This window comes from Vidua chalybeata, chromosome 31 (assembly GCF_026979565.1).
Source record: "Vidua chalybeata isolate OUT-0048 chromosome 31, bVidCha1 merged haplotype, whole genome shotgun sequence".
NCBI classification, from domain to species: Eukaryota; Metazoa; Chordata; class Aves; order Passeriformes; family Viduidae; genus Vidua; species Vidua chalybeata.
This window is the reverse complement of record NC_071560.1, coordinates 658226-674557: the sequence shown is the minus strand read 5'-3', so window position 1 is coordinate 674557 and position 16332 is coordinate 658226. Positions and strand designations below refer to the sequence as shown.

General features: G+C 51.9%; 1 protein-coding gene across 1 annotated transcript; it reads right to left on the bottom strand.

The window, feature by feature from the left end:
• Positions 1-5: 5 nt before the first annotated feature.
• Positions 6-16270, bottom strand: KIFC1 (kinesin family member C1). The gene is made up of 15 exons (XM_053967771.1): positions 15721-16270; positions 15533-15641; positions 14706-14750; positions 13587-13827; positions 11632-11809; positions 10227-10394; positions 9307-9435; positions 7094-7210; positions 5800-5976; positions 5559-5726; positions 4224-4362; positions 2426-2565; positions 1435-1508; positions 519-594; positions 6-114 (listed from the first exon to the last, which is right to left on the bottom strand). Exons 1-15 carry the CDS (start codon positions 15886-15888, stop codon positions 70-72), a joined length of 1974 nt encoding a protein of 657 aa, XP_053823746.1. The 5' UTR covers positions 15889-16270; the 3' UTR covers positions 6-69.
• Between the last annotated feature and the right edge of the window lie 62 nt (positions 16271-16332).

Below are 16332 nucleotides of genomic sequence, written 5' to 3'. Positions count from 1 at the left end.
TCAGCTCCGTGGAAAAGCGACTCTTTATTGGTTGTTGCGTTAAAAAGGCGGGAACTAGGGGGGAAGGCGTCACTTCCGATTGGCCTGGGCGGTGCCGATCATGCACTCGTTCACCTGGGGGGAGGGGCGCGCTCGGAAACCCCGAAATGCCCAAAATCCCCCCAAAAACACCCCCGGAACCCCAAAACCACCCAAATAACCCCAAAATCACAAAAAAACCCCACCCCCGGAACCCCAAAATCACCCTAAAACCATCCAAATCACCCCAAAACCACCCCAAAAATGCTTCAAAACCCCAAAATCACCCCAAGGCACTCCCAGGACTCCCCAGATCTGCCCAGGATCCCCCCCAAAATCCTCCCAGGACCCCTAAACCCTCCTGGGACCCCCCAAAATTCCCCTGGACTCCCCCAAAATCCCCCTGGACCCTCAAAATTCCCCTTGGACCGCCCAAAAATTGCCCTGGGACCCCCCAAACCAACCCGGGACCCCCCAAAATGCCCCGGCCCCTGCCCCACCTTGCTGGCGAAGCGCAGCGAGTTCAGCGACTCCCCGAAATTCTCCTCCAGGGGGGAGATGGTCACGAACATCAGCCTGGGGGAAGCGGAGTTACACCCCAAAAATAACCCCAAAAACACCCAAAACAAACCCAAACCAGCCAGAAAAACACCCCAAAAATAACCCCAAAAACAACACAAAAATAACCCCAAAAACAACACAAAACCACCCAAACAATAACCCAAAAATACCCCAAAAATAACCCGAAATTCTCCTCCAGTGGGGGAGATGGTGACGAACATCAGCCTGGGGAAAGTGGGGTTACACCCCAAAAATAACCCCAAAAACACCCCAAACACACCCTAAAAATAACCCCAAAACAACCCAAAATAACCCAAAATAACCAAAAAAAGCCCCATGGGTGGGTTTGGGGTGGGATTTTGGGCTGGGTTTTTATGGGATTTTGGGAATGTTTGGGCTGGGTTTTTATGGGATTTTGGGATTTATGGGGTGTTTATGAGATTTAGGGCTGGGTTTTTATGGGGTTTATGGGATTTTTGGGATGAGTTTTTATGGGGTTTTTATGGGATTTTGGGATGGGATTTTATGGGGTTTTGGGAATTTGGGATTGGAGTCAGTTTGGGATGGATTTGGGTTGGTTTTGGGGCGGGATTTTGGGCTGGGATTTGATGGGATTTTGGGATTTCCTGCACACTTTGGTGTGCCCCCCCCAGGCAGTTCTGCAGCAGGAAGGTCGGGTTGGGCTGGGATTTTGGGAATTTTGGGCTGGGTTTGGGCTGGGTTTTTATGGGATTTTTATGGGATTTATGGGATTTTGGGATTTCTGGGTTGGGTTTTTATGGGATTTTGGAAATTCTGGGATGGGATTTATGGGGTTTTGGGATTTTTGGGATGGGATTTTGGGATTTCCCGTACACTTTGGCGTGCCCCCCCAGGCAGTTCTGCAGCAGGAAGGTCAGTTTGCTGTTCCTGTATGGAATGTGCGGCTCCTGTGGAATTTTGGGAGTTTTGGGAATTCCGGGGGAATCCCAAACCCTGGATCTGCCCCCAGATCTCAAATTTGGGTTCCCCAATCCCACTTCGCCCATTCCCACCCCACATCTCCATCTCCTGTTCCATTTTCCCATTTTTATCCCTTTTCCCATTTTTTATCCCATTTTCCCATTTTTTGTCCCATTTTCCCATTTTTTGTCCCATTTTCCCACCCCAATTCCCATTTTTATCCCATTTCCCCACCCCAATTCCCATTTTTGATCCTATTTTCCCATTTTTTATCCTGTTTCCCCACCCCAATTCCCATATTTCATCCCATTTTCCCACTGCAATTCCAATTTTTGATCCCATTTTTATCCCATTTTTCCCATCCCAGTCCTCATTTTCCCATTTTTAATCCCATTTTTGATCCCATTTTTTTCCATTTCCCCCACCCCAATTCCCTTTTCTCATCCCAATTCCCATTTCTCTCTTCCCAAATCCCTTTTTTCATCCCAAACCCCACAAATCCCATAAACAATCCCCCAAATCCCCAAAAGATCCCATAAACCCCCAAAATCGGGTTTTTTCACCCCGAACCTCGTTGCAGAGGGCACAGAGGCTGCAGCTGATGGATTCTGCATTTCCCCGTTCCCAAATCCCAGAAATCCCCCAATTCCCATAAATGACCCCACAAACCCCACACTGACCCCACAAATGACCCCATAAATCCCAAATTTGGGTTTTTTCACCCCAAACCTCGTTGCAGAGGGCGCTGGTGCCCAGACCCAAGGCACTCAGGCTGGAGTTGATGATTCTGAAATTCCCCGTTCCCATTTCCCATTCCCATTTCCCCGTTCCAAATCCCCACAAACCCCACACTGACCCCACAAATGACCGCACAGACCCAAATCTGGGTTTTTTCAGCCCAAACCTTGTTGCAGAGGGCGCTGATGACCAGCCCCAGGGCGCTCAGGCTGGAGTTGATGCTCTGCGTCTCCCGGAGCCGGCTGCCCACCGAGCCCGACTTCTCCAGGCGCTCCGAGCCCGCCAGGTCCACCAGCGTCAGGGAGGCTGCGGGGAAATCGGGGCGAGAATGGGGAAATCGGGAAAAACGGGGGAAATCAGGGTGAGAACGGGGAAATCGGGGTGAGAATGGGGAAATCAGGAAAAACGGGGGAAATCAGGGTGAGAACGGGGAAATCGGGGTGAGAATGGGGAAATCAGGAAAAACGGGGGAAATCAGGGTGAGAACGGGGAAATCGGGGTGAGAATGGGGAAATCAGGAAAAACGGGGGAAATCAGGGTGAGAACGGGGAAATCGGGGTGAGAATGGGGAAATCAGGAAAAACGGGGGAAATCAGGAAAAATGGGGCAAGAACGGGGGAAATCGGGAAAAACGGGGGAAATCGGGGCAAGAATGGGGGAAATCGGGAAAAACAGGGGAAATCAGGGCGAGAACGGGGGAAATCGGGGCAAGAATGGGGGAAATCGGGAAAAACGGGGGAAATCGGGAAAAACGGGGCAAGAACGGGGGAAATCGGGAAAAACGGGGGAAATCGGGGCGAGAACGGGGGAAATCGGGGCAAGAATGGGGGAAATTGGGGCAAGAATGGGGGAAAATGGGGCGAGAATGGGGGAAATCGGGAAAATGGGAAATGATGGGGGAAAATGGGGCGAGAACGGGGGAAATCGGGAAAAACGGGGGAAATCAGAAAAACGGGCCGAGAACGGGGGAAATCGGGGAAAATGGAGGTAAAATGGGGAAAATGGTGTAAAATGGGGGGAAATGGGGGGGAAAGGGGAGAAATGGGGGAAATGAGGAGGAAAAGGGGAAATAATGGGGCAAAATGGGGGGAAATTGGGAAAATGGGGGGAAATTAGGAAAATGGGGGGAAATGGGGAGATAATAGGGGAAAATGGGAAAAATAGGGAAATAACAGGGGGAAAATGGGGGAAAAACAGGGAAAATGGGGGAAATAATGGGGGGAAATGGCGAAATGGGGGAAAATGGGGAAATAATGGGGGGAAATTGGGAAAAATGGGGGAATGGGGAAATAACAGGGAAAATGGGGGAAAATGGGGAAATAATGGGGGGAAATTGGGAAAAATGGGGGAATGGGGAAATAACAGGGAAAATGGGGGAAAATGGGGAAATATGAGAAAAAATGGAGGAAATAATGGGGGGAAATAGGGAGATAATGGGGAAATAATGGGGGGGAAATGGGGGAGTAACGGGAAAAACGGGGGAAATGGGGAGAAAAATGGGGGAAATGGGGGGAAAATTAAATGGGGGGTGGAAAAACAGGGGAAAAGCTGGGGGAAAAGAAGGGTGCTGTGGGAAATTTGGGAATTCCAGGTGGGAAATTTGGGAACTGTGGGAAATTTGGGAGCTCTCACAGGCACAGGGCAGGTCCCAGGCTGGGAAAAATGGGGAAGAATGGGGGGGAAATGGGGCAAAATGGGGTGGGAGATGTAAAAAATGGGGGAAAAGCTGAGGGAAAGCAGATTGCTGTGGGAAATGCAGGAATGCTGGGGTGAAAATTGGGAAATTTGGGAATTGCGGGAATTTTGGGAGCAGCTCACAGGCACAGGGCAGGTCCCAGGCTGGGAAAAATGGGGGAAATTGGGCATGAGATGGAAAAACGGGGAAAAGCTGGGAAGAGCAGGGTGCCGTGAGAAGTGTGGGAATTCCGGGTGGGAACTTTGGGAATTTGGGAGCTCTCTCTCACAGGTGCAGCGCAGGTCCCGCGCCGCGTGCAGCCCCTGGATGCGCAGCTGGAACACCGAGTGTGAGCGCGATGAGCGCTCGTTGAGCCCCGTGCGCGCCACCGAGCGCTGCGAGGCCGCCCGCAGCAGCAGCTCCAGCACCTGCGCAGAGGGGAACGGCCACGGGGAAAAACGGGGGAAAACGGGGGAAAATGGGGAAAAGCAATGGGGGATAACGGGGAACAACAATGGGGAAAAATGGGGAATAACGGGGAAAAACAGGGAAAACAATGGGGAATAACGGGGAAAAACAACGGGGAAAAACAACAGGGGATAACGGGGAACAACAATGGGGAATAACAGGGGAAAACAATGGGGAATAACGGGGGAACAACAGGGAAAAATGGGGAATAACAACGGGGAATAATGGGGAACAACAACGGGGAAAAATGGGGAATAACAGGGAAAAACAACAGGGAAAAACAACAGGGAATAATGGGGAACAACAATGGGGAATAACGGGGAAAAACAATGGGGAATAACGGGGGAACAACAGGGAAAAATGGGGAATAACAACGGGGAATAATGGGGAACAACAACGGGGAAAAATGGGGAATAACGGGGAAAAACAAAAGGGAAAAACAACGGGGAATAACAGGGGAAAACAAGAGGGAATAACGGGGAAAAACAATGGGGAATAACGGGGAACAACAATGGGGAAAAACAGGGGAAAACAAGGGGGAATAACAAGGAAAAACAATGGGGAATAACACATAAAACATCTCTGTAATCCACAAATTTCACTTAAAATACCCAAATTTCCTCCTAAATCCTCAAATTTCCCCATAAAACTTCTCTGAAATCCACACATTTCCCCCTAAAATCCCCAAATTTCCCCCTAAAATCCCCAAATTTCCACCTAAAATCCCCAAATTTCCACCTAAAATGACCAAATTTCCACCTAAAATCCCGAAATGCCGGATGCCCACCTGCTCTTCGCTCTCCACAGGCACCCAGGTGAGGTTGGGCACATGCAGCTCCAAACCCCTTCAGAGTGCCCAAATTTCCCCCTAAAACCCCCACATTTCTCCCTAAAACCCTCAAATTTTCCCCTAAAACCCCCAAATTTCCCCTTAAAATCTCCAGATTTCCACATAAAATCCCCAAATTCCCACCTGAAACCTCCAAGTTTCCCCTAAAACCTCCAAATTTCCATTAAAACCTCCAAATTTCCCCCTAAAGCCCCCAAATTTCAATGTAAAATCCCCCAATTTTCACCTAAAACCCCCAAATTTCCCCATAAGACCCGCAAATTTCCCCCTGAAACCCCCTAATTTCCCCAAATCCCAGATGCCCACCTGCTCCTCGCTCTCCACGGGCACCCAGGTGAGGTTGGGCACGTGCAGCTCGTCACTGTCGGGCGCCAGGCGCCGGATCTCCAGCTCGGAGCCGCGCTGGCCCTTGGCCAGCAGCAGGTCGCGCAGGCCCTCGTTGTAGATCTCCAGGAAGCTGGCGGAGAAGCCGTACTGGGGGCACGGCGGCCGTGCCGCGCCCGCGCCCGGCGGCCCAACGCCCGCTCCCGGCACCTGCGGCGCTCACCTGCCAGCCCTTGCCCGCCAGGTCACGGGCGCCCAGGAAGAGGTGGCGCACGGCCCGCGGGATCATCCCGCGCGCCTCGGGCGTGCCCGGCGGCGCCGGCCCCTCCATGGTGAACGTCTTGCCGCTGCCCGTCTGCCCGTAGGCGAAGATGCACACGGGGTAGCCGTCCAGCGCCGACTGGGAATGGGATTTGGGATTTGGGAATGGGCACAGGGAGCAATGACCCGGCCAGCGCCAACTGGGAACGGGATTTGGGATTTGGGAATGGGCACAGGGAGCGCTGACCCAGCCAGGGCTGACTGGGAACGGGATTTGGGATTTGGGAATGGGCACGGGGAGCGCTGACCCAGCCAGGGCTGACTGGGAACGGGATTTGGGATTTGGGAATGGGCACGGGGAGCGCTGACCCAGCCAGCACTGACTGGGAACGGGATTTGGGATTCGGGAATGGGCACAGGGAGCGCTGACCCGGCCAGCACTGACTGGGAACGGGATTTGGGAATGGGCACGGGGAGCGCTGACCCAGCCAGCACTGACTGGAACGGGATTTGGGATTCGGGAATGGGCACAGGGAGCGCTGACCCGGCCAGCACTGACTGGGAACGGGATTTGGGAATGGGCACAGGGAGCGCTGACCCAGCCAGGGCTGACTGGGAACGGGATTTGGGAATGGGCACAGGGAGCGCTGACCCAGCCAGGGCTGACTAGGAATAGGATTTGGGAATGGGCACGGGGAGCGCTGACCCAGCCAGCACTGACTGGGAACGAGATTTGGGAATTCTGAGCCGTTTGGGATGGGCACAGGAGCCGGATTTGTGTGGAATTTCAGGGATTTTGGGATCCAGGTGAGGATTTTTGGGATCCAGGAGGGATTTTGGGACACATTTGGGGTTTTTGGGACCCATTTGGGGTTTTTGGGGACACACCTGGACAAGCAGCTGGATCTCCTGGAAGATCTCCTGCTGGGATTTGGGGCTGGATTTGGGCGGATCGGAGCCGCATTTGGGTGGAATTTCAGGGATTTTGGGATCCAGGTGGGATTTTCGGGATCCAGGTGGGGCTTTTGGGATCCAGGGGGGATTTTTGGGATCTAGGAGGGGTTTTTGGGATCCAGAGGGAGTTTTTGGATAGAGGAGGGGATTTTTGGGATCCAGGTGGGGCTTTTGGGATCCAGGTGAGATTTTCGGGATCCAGATGGGATTTTCGGGATGCAGAGGGAGTTTTTGGATTGAGGAGGGGATTTTTGGGATCCGGGGGGGGGTTTGGGACACATTTGGGGTTTCTGGGGGCACACCTGGACCAGCAGCTGGATCTCCTGGAAGATCTCCTGCTGGGAGGCAGCGGGCGGGAAGACGCGGTCGAAGCTGAAGTCGTAGCGCAGCTCCGGGCGCCGCTCCCGGCCCAGCTGCGACTGCGGGGCGGAAAAACGGGATTTTGGGAAAAAACGGAATTTGGGAGGGGGGGAAAAGGGGTTTGGGGGCAAAGAAAAGGGGTTTGAGGGGAAAAAACTGGGATTTTGGGGAAAAAAAACGGGAATTCAAAGGGGATTGGGGGCAAAAAAAAAATGGGGTTTGGGGTGAAAATTGGGGATTTTGGAAAAAAAAAGGGAATTCAGAGGGGGGAAAGGGGATTGGGGGCAAAGAAAAGGGGGTTTGGGGGAAAAAATGGGGTTTGGGGGTAAAAATGGGATTTTGGGAAAAAATGGGCTTTGGGGCAAATAAATGGGGTTTTGGAGGAGAAAAAGGGGTTTTGGGGAAGAAAAAGCCTTTTTTTTTTTTTTTTAGGAAAAAGGTAATTTTTATGAGGCAAAAGCCCATTTTGGCGGAAATCAGGGATTTTTCAGCCCAAAAAATATTCTCGTTCTTTTGGGGAAAAAGGGTCAGGTTTTGGGGGAAATATCGATTTTTGGAGGGAGGGGTTTGGGGGAAAAAACAATTTAAGTGAAAAAAATGTGAGAAAGGGCAAAAAAATGGGATTTTGGTTTCGGAAGGAGTTTGGGGTTTTTTGAGAAAAAGGGGATTTGGGGGGAAAAAAAAGACATTTTTGGGGAAAAAAAGATTTTTAGGGGAAAAAAAGATTTTTTGGGGAAAAAAAGGGATTTTCGAGGGGCAAAAAGGCCTTTTTTGAAGGAAAAAAAAAAACATTTTGGGCAGGAAAAAAAAGCCCATTTGGGGGGAAAATCCATTTTTCCCTCAAAAAAACCTGAATTTTAGAGAGGAAAAAAGCCAAAAAGACACTTTTGAGGGGGAAAAGGCCTTTTTGGTAATGTAGGGATTTGTGGGAAAATAACATTTGTGAGAGAGAAAAAGGATTTTTTGGGGGAAATAAAGATATTTTTGGAAAATAGTTGTTCTACAGGGGGAGTTTTGAGGGGGAAATGGGGTTTGGGGGAAAAGGAGATTTTTTTGGGGGGGAAAAAAGATATTTTTGAGGGAAAAAAGAGCATTTCTGAGAAAAAGAGGGTATTTTTGAGGGGAAAAGAGTATTTTTGAGGGGAAAAAGGACATTTTTAAGAGGGAAAAAGTGTATTTTTGAGGGAAAACAGGATATTTTTGTGGGTGAAAGTAACAGTTTTGAGGGGAAAAGAACATTTTTGGGGAAATAGACTCTTGTGAGGAGAAAAAGGCCATTTTTGGGAAATGAGGCTTTTTGAGGTGTGTGTGAGGGACAAAAAGACATTTTGGAGAAAAAAGCAGAATAGTTTTAGGGGAAAAATACTTCATAGGAAAAAGGAGATTTTTGAGGGGAAAAATGCATTTCTGAGGGGAAATAAAGGACATTTTTGAGGAAATAAAGGCTTTTTGGGTAATAAGGGATTTTTGAGGAAAAAAGGACATTTGAGGGGTAAAAAGAATATTTTTTCAGTCAAAAAATGACTTTTTTTTGAGAAAAATTACTTTTTTTGGTGGGGGGGGAAAGGACATTTTTGCGGGTAAAAAGCACATCTTGGTGAGAAAGAAAAAGGAACTTGATTCAGAGGAAGAAAAGGTCAATTTGTGAGAGGAAAAGATATTTTTGATGGAGAATAAACCATTTCTGAGGGAAAAAATAGACAATTTTGGAAAAAAACCAGACATTTTAAGAAGAAAAAAGGACTTTTTTTGGAAAGGGATTTTGGAGGGGAATATGCCATTTTTGAGTGAAAAAGGCCATTTTTGAGGTAGGGGGAAGAGGAATTTTGGGGAAATCAGGGATTTTTGAAGGAACAAGCCAACTTTTGAGAGGGCAAAAAAATGAATTCTGGGGGAAAAAGGGAGTTTTGAGGGGAAAAGGCCATTTTGAGTGAAAAAGGCCCTTTTTGAGAGGGAAAACCAGAAATTTTTGGGAAATCAGGGATTTCTGAGGGGAAAAAGGCCATTTTTGAGAAGGGGAAAGAGGAATTTTTGGTAAATCTGGGATTTTTGAGGAGAAAAAGGCCATTTTTAAGGGGGGAAGAAAGGAATTTTTGGGATCTCTGTGGGACAAGGGCCGGTTCTGAGGAGGGCCACGAGGACTTGGAGCACTCACGTCGTCGGGCCGGGTGAGCACGAGGCTGCGGGCGTCCTGGGGGGGGAAGTGCAGGTGGGGCAGCCCCCGCTGGCGCTCCCGCTCCTCGGGCAGCAGCGGCCGCACGCGGCAGAACACGCGGATGTTCCCCTGAGAGAGCAAAAAAACGGGATTGAGACATTGAATTCATGGATCGTCCCCTGCAAAAAAAAAATGGGATTGAGGGGTGGAACTCGTGAGTGTTCCCCTGGGAAAGCAAGAAAACTGGGATTGAGGCATAGAACACATGGGTGTTCTCCTGGAAAACAAAAAAAAAATGGGATTGAGGCATGGAACACATGGATGTTCCCCTGGAAAACCCCAAAAAAAACCCCCAAGATTCAGCTCTCGGGGCCAGTCCCATAGTCTCCCCTCACACAGAACACGCGGATATCCACTTGGAAAACCCAGAAAAATTGGGGTTTAGTCATTGGGCCTGGTCCCAGAGGTCTCCCCCCTCAAGAACTGGGAGCGTCCCCTCACACAGAACATGTGGGTATTCCCCTGGAAAATAAAAAAAAACTGGGATTCAGTCATTGGGCCTGGTCCTGGCGTGTTTCCTCACACAGAACATGCAGATATTTCCCTGGAAAACCCCACAAAACTGGGATTCAGTCATTGGGCCCAGTTCCCGGTTCTCCCCCCTCAGGAACGGGGAGTCTCTCCTCACATAGAACATGTGGCTATTTCCCTGGAAAATCCCAAAAAACTGGGATTTAGTCATTGGGCCTGGTCCCGGAGGTCTCCCCCCTCAGGAACTGTTATCTCCCCTCACACAGAACACGCGGATATTCCCTGAAAAAAATCCCCCAAAGCCCTGATTCGCCCCTCGAGGCCTCCCCCCTCAGGAGCTCTCCCACAGAACGTGCAGCCATTGCCCTGCAGGGACCCCAGAGCCCTACCCTGAGCTCCTGGATGTCGTTGTGCAGGCGGCGCCGCTCCATCTCCAGCAGGTGGATGCGCTCCTCGTGCTCGGCCAGCAGCGTCCGCTGCGACGCCTCCAGCTCACGCAGCGCCAGCACCTGCTCCAGCTGCTCCTGCAGCTGCTGCTGCGCCTGCTGCAGCCGCGCCTGGGGGAAGAACCCAAAAAGCCCTAAACACCCCCATCTTCCCCTCTCGCTTCTCAGCGTTCTGATGTGCTCGGTAGAGAAACAGGCAAAAAAATCCCGTTTTTCCTCATATTTTGCAGATTTTCTGACATTCCCCGAGGGATTTGAGGTTAAAATGAGCGAAATTGATGCAAATTCCCGTATTTTGAGGTGTTTTCTGAGGGATTTCACTGGAATTGATGCAAAGCCCTCATTTTCCCGCCTTTTTTGGCTCCCCCTAGCGGATTTTCGAGTTGAAACACGGTAAAAATTATTCAAATTGCCATTTTTTATTCCACATTTTGAACGTCCTGAGAGATTTTGGCTGCAGAATCAGTTGAATTGGTGAAAATTCCCATTTGTCACTATTTCCCCCACAATTTGAGGCACTCCCTGATGAATTTTGGCACCAAAAACTCTGGAATTGGCACAAACCCCTCAGTTTTCCACCTTTTTCTTGCACTCCTGGTGGGCTTCATCTTGGAGAGCAACTGAATAGCTCTAAAATCCCAATTTTTCATGAATTTTGAGGCACCCTGAGGGATTTTGGCTGCAAAAGCAGCTAAATTGGTAAAAATTCTCATTCCTCCCACAATGTGAGGGGTTCTCTGAAGAATTTTTGACACCAAAAAGCCGTAATTGCTGCAAACCCTCAATTTCCTGCTGTTTTCTGGGGCCTCTGGATCAACAAAACATATCCAAATTCCCGTTTTTTTGTGAATTTTGAAGCATCTCCTGAGGGATTTCAGGGGCAAAAGCAGCTGAATTAGTGAAAATTCACATCTTTCCCAAGTTTTGAGGTTCCCCCTGAGGGATTTCAACATCAAGAATGCCAGAATTGGCACAAACCCCACATTTTCCTGCCTTTTCCCTGGCGGATTTCAGGTCAGAGAGCAACAAAACAGCTCCAAAATCACAGGTTTTTTGCACATTTTCAGGAACCCTTGGGGGATTTTGGGGGGCAGAAGCAGCTAAATTGGTGAAAATTCCCATTTTCCCCACATTTCAAGGCACTTTCAGAGCGATTTTGGTGCCAAAAAAGCCCGGATTGGTGCCAACCCCTCATTTTCCCGCCATTTTTGGCACCCCTGATTTCCCCCTCACAGCTTCCCGCCATTTTTTACCAACCCCGCCCCACAATGGATCCCAGATCAGAGAGCAACAAGAGGGCTCCAAATTCCCCTTTTTTCAGGGATTCCTCAGGAATTCCGGGCCCCACCTCAGTGTTCTCCAGCTGCTCTGACAGCGCCTGTGCCCGGCCCCGGGCCTCGTCCCTCTCCTGCCGCCGCTGCTCCTCCTCCGCCTGCAGCCGCCGCTCCTCGGCCTCCAGAGCCTCCACCCGGCCCCGGCTCTGCTCCAGCTTCTCACGGAACTGCGTCACCTCCAGCTCCAGAGAGCTGCTCCCAAGAAAATGGACAATCCCATAAAACTGGGCAATCCCGGATTTCAGGGCAGTTCGAGGTGTTTTGGGTAAGTTTCTTGAGGGGTTTTGGGGTAATCCGGGGATTTTGCGGAATGTTCAGGAGGGTTCTGAGGGAGTTTCGGAGACGGTGAAGGGGTTTGAGGGGATTTGGGGAAATTTCAGGGATTTTCCGAAGGGTTCTGAGGGAATTTTAGGGATCTTTAAGCGTTTTGGAGCAATTCGGGGAATTTTCAGGGATTTTCAAAAGGGTTCAGAAGGAATTTTGGGGATCTTGAGGGAGTCTGAGCCCCAGCTCTGCCTGGAACTGTGACACTTCCAACTCCAGTGAAACGGGGCAATCCCATAAAACTGGGCAATCCCAGATTTCAGGGGAGCTCGAGGAGTTTGGGGTAAATTTCTTGAACAGTTTTGGGGTAGTCTGGGGATTTTGTGGTATTTTCATGAGGTTTCTGAGGATCATGAGGGGGTTTGGGGAGAAACAGGGAAATTTCAGGAATTTTTTGAAGGGTTCTGAGGGAATTTTGGTGTTGAGGAGTTTTGAGGGGATTTGGGGAAATTTCGGGGATTTTTGGAAGGGTTCTGAGGGAATTTTTGGGATCTTGAGGGAGTCTGGAGCAATTCAGGGAAATTTCAGGGATTTTCCAAAGGGTTCAAAGGGAATTTTGGGGATTGTGAAGGGTTTTGAGGGGATTTGGGGAAATTTCAGGGATTTTTTGGAAGGGTTTTGAGGGAACGATGGGGATCTTTAGGCATTTTGAAGAGATTTGTGGAAATTACAGGGATTTTCAGAAAGGTTCTGAGAGAATTTTGGGGATCTTAAGGAAGTTTGAGGGGATTTAGGGTAATTTCAGGGATTTTTGGAAGGGTTCTGAAGGACTTTTGGGGATGTTTAGGCATTTTGGAGCAATTCAGGGATTTTTGGAAGGGTTCAGAGGGAATTTTGGAGACGTTGAGGGGTTTTGAAGGGATTTGGGGAAATTTCAGGGATTTTTGGAAGGGTTCAGAGTAAATTTTGGAGATCTTGAGGGAGTTTGAGGGGATTTAGGGAAATTTCAGGGATTTTCAAAATAGTTGAAGGAATTTTGGGGTTATTTAGGGAAATTTCAGGGATTTTCAGAAGGATTCTGAGGGAGTTTTAGGGATCTTGAGGGGTTTGTGGGTATCCAGGGAAATTTCAGGGATTTTCAGAAAGGTCCTGAGGGAATTTTGGAGATCTTGAATTTCAAAGGAAAATTTGGGGGGAATGTGGGATAATTTGGGGAAATCTGGGAGAATCCCAGGATGTTTTGAAAGCTTTTAGAGAAATTTTAACAGGATCTTGAGGAACTCTAGGAAAACGCATCTTTTGAGGATTTGGGGTAGATTTGGGGCGAATTGGGAATTTTTTAAGAAGATTTTAGGGAAAATCACAAGGGGTCTTTAGTGGGATTTTAAATGGACTTTGGGGTTTTTTTTCTCAACATTCTCTCTACCTTCAAAGAAGGATTTTAAGGGATTTGGGGCAGTTTGGAGAGATTTTAGTCAGGTTTTGGTGGATTTTGAGGCAGTTTGGATGGATTTTGGGCAGGTTTTGGTGGATTTAGGGGCAGCTTGGATGGATTTGGGGCAGATTTTCAGGATTTTGGCACATTCCTCACCCGACCCTGGAGCAGAGGCTGCTCTCCCTCTCTCCCAGCTCCCTCAGCAGAGGGATGTGGATGGATTTTGGTGCAGATTTTCAGGATTTTAGCATACTTTGGCACATTCCTCACCCGACCCTGGAGCAGAGGCTGCTCTCCCGGCTCTCCCTCTCGTCCAGCTCTCTCTGCAGCTGCTGCAGGCTCTCCCTCAGCTCGCGGTTGCCGCTCTCCAGCTCCCGTTTCTCGCTGTCCAGGCCCTTCAGGCGCTCCTGGGCCCGCTCCAGCGCCTCCCGCAGGTCCCCGAGCTGGCCCCGCAGGTCCCACGGCGGCCGCTTGGAGGCGCCCTTGGCACCCGCCGTGCTGGTGGCAGAGCCTGGGGACGCGGGGGGGGGGGGGGTTGGGGACATTGTGGGGGGGGTGGGGACATTGAGGGGGTTGGGGATACAGGGAGGGGCTTGGGGACATCGGGGAGCTTGGGGACATTGTGGGGGGTTGGGGACACGGGGAGGGGTTGGAGACATGGGGGGGTTGGGGACATTGTGGGGAGAGCTTTGGGGAGGTCAGGAAGGGACTAAGGACATTGGGGGGAGCCTTGGGGCTGTGGGGCGCTGGGCCTTGGGGACATCAAGAGAGGCTTGGGGACATTGGGAAAGCTTTGGGGACAGCACAAGGGGCTTGGGGACATTAGGAGGGGCTTGGGGACACTGGGAGGGGCTTGGGGACATTGGGAGGGGCTTGGGGACACTGGGGGCAGGTAAAGGGTGGCCTTGGGGACACTGAGTGGGGCTTAGGGACATCGGGGGGAGCCTTGGGGGCATCAGAAGGGGCTTGGGGACATCAGGAAGGCGACTGGGGACATTGTGAAGGGTTTGGGGACGTGGGAGAGATTTGGGGACATCGGGAAGGACTTAGGGACATTGAGGGGAGCTTTGGGGACATGGGGTCCTGGAACTTGGGGACATTGGGAAGGGCTTGGGGACACTGAGGGGAGCCTTGGAGACACTGGGAAGGGTCTGGAGACATCAGGAAGGGGACTGGGGACATCAGAATGGGGTTGGGGACATTGGAAGGGCCTTGGGGACACTGGGGACAGGTAAAGGGGGTCCTTGGGGACACTGAGGGGAACTTGGGATGTCAAAGGGGACCCTGGGGCACGAGAGATGGACTTGGGGACCCTGGGGACAGGGAAGGGGGGTCTTGGGGACACTGGGGAGGGGTCCTGCAGACACTGGGGAGGGTCTCAGGTCTCACCTGCCCGAGAAGCAGCTGGCACTGATGACACCTTCCGGGGGCCATCTGGGGGGACAGGGACATTGTGGGGACAGGGACACTGGGGGGACATTGAAAAGGAACAGGGACACTGGGGGAGGTTTGAACCCCTCGACGTCCCCCAGGGCACACTGACCCCCAAAACCTCCTTTAAAATCCCCCAAAAGTCGCCAAAGGCCCCAGGAGCCCCCAAATCCCCTTTAAACACCCCCAATTCCCCTTTAACCCCCCCAAATCCCCCTTTAACCCCCCCCAAAATCCCCTTTAACCCCCCCAATTCCCCTTTAACCCCCTCAAATCCCCCTTAAACACCTCCAAATCCCCCTTAAACACCTCCAAATCACCTTTAAACACCTCCGGTCCCCTTTAAACATCCCCGAACCTCCTTTAACCCCCCCAAATCTCCTTTAACTGCCCCCAAATCCCCTTTAAATCCCCCCAGTCCCCTTTAAACCCCCCCAAATCCCTTTTAGCTGTCCCAAATGCCTCAAGATTCCCTTAAAATCCCCCAAAATCCCCTTTCAGTCCCCCAAACGCCGCTAGATCCCCTTTAAATGCCCCCATAACCCCTTTAATTGCCTCCAAATCCCCATTAAATCCGCCCAAGTCCCCTTTGACTGCCCCCAATTCCCCATAATCCCCTTTAGCTGCCCCCAAATCCCCTTAAACTGTCCCTAGTTCCCCCAGTTCCCCATTAAACCCCCAGTTCCCCATTAAACCCCACCCCCCATCCCCATAACTGCCCCCAGCTGCCCCATATCGCCACGAAATCCCCCCACAGCCGCTGTAACCGCCCCAATGCCCGGTACCGTTCTTCCCCGCCGCCGCCGCGGGGCCCAGGGTGCGGAGCGGGGCCCTGAGCGGGGCCTTGGGCGCGGCCTTGGCGGCCCCGGGCCCGAGCGCGGTCCGCGATCGTTTCTGTCAGGGGACAAACGGCGTCAGGCGGCGCCGGCGCCGCGGCGAGGCGGCGACAACCCGCCCGGGGAGGGCTCCGCACCTGCTGGGGAGGCCCCGCGGGCGGGCCCTCGGACGGGGCCCGCTTCTGCTGGGCCCGGGCCACCGGCAGCCGCGAGAGCCCCGAGCGCGGCCCCGGGAGCGCAGCGGGACCGGCCTGAGGCGCCGCCGCCATCTTGTCCCGCGCGCCTTCAAACCGCCGCGCGCCCATCGGGCCCCGCGCCGCGGCCAATGGCGGGGCGAGTTGTGAGGAGTGGTCCCGCCCCCGCGGGGCTCGGCCAATAGGAGCGCGGTGCTGCCGCACGGAGAGCCAATGGGAGCACGGCGCGGGGTCAGGGAGGGCGGGGGTTCGCCAGCCAAGGGGTAACGGCCGCGAGGGGCGTGGCCTGAGGGGGAGGCGGGGTCTATGTAGTAGGAGCGGGCGGGGATTGGCTGAGATGGGAACGGGGCGGGGTTTATGTGGTGAGCGTGACCATGGGAGCCACAGGGTTGTTTTGAGCGGGGCGGGGGCGTGGCCTCAGGTCAAGCCCCGCCCACAGCGCCAGAACATCCCCAAATCCGCCCAAAATATCCCTAAATCCGTCCAAAATATCCCCAAATTCGCCCAAAATATTCCTAAAGCCGCCAAAAATATCCCTAAATCCGCCCAAGCCTC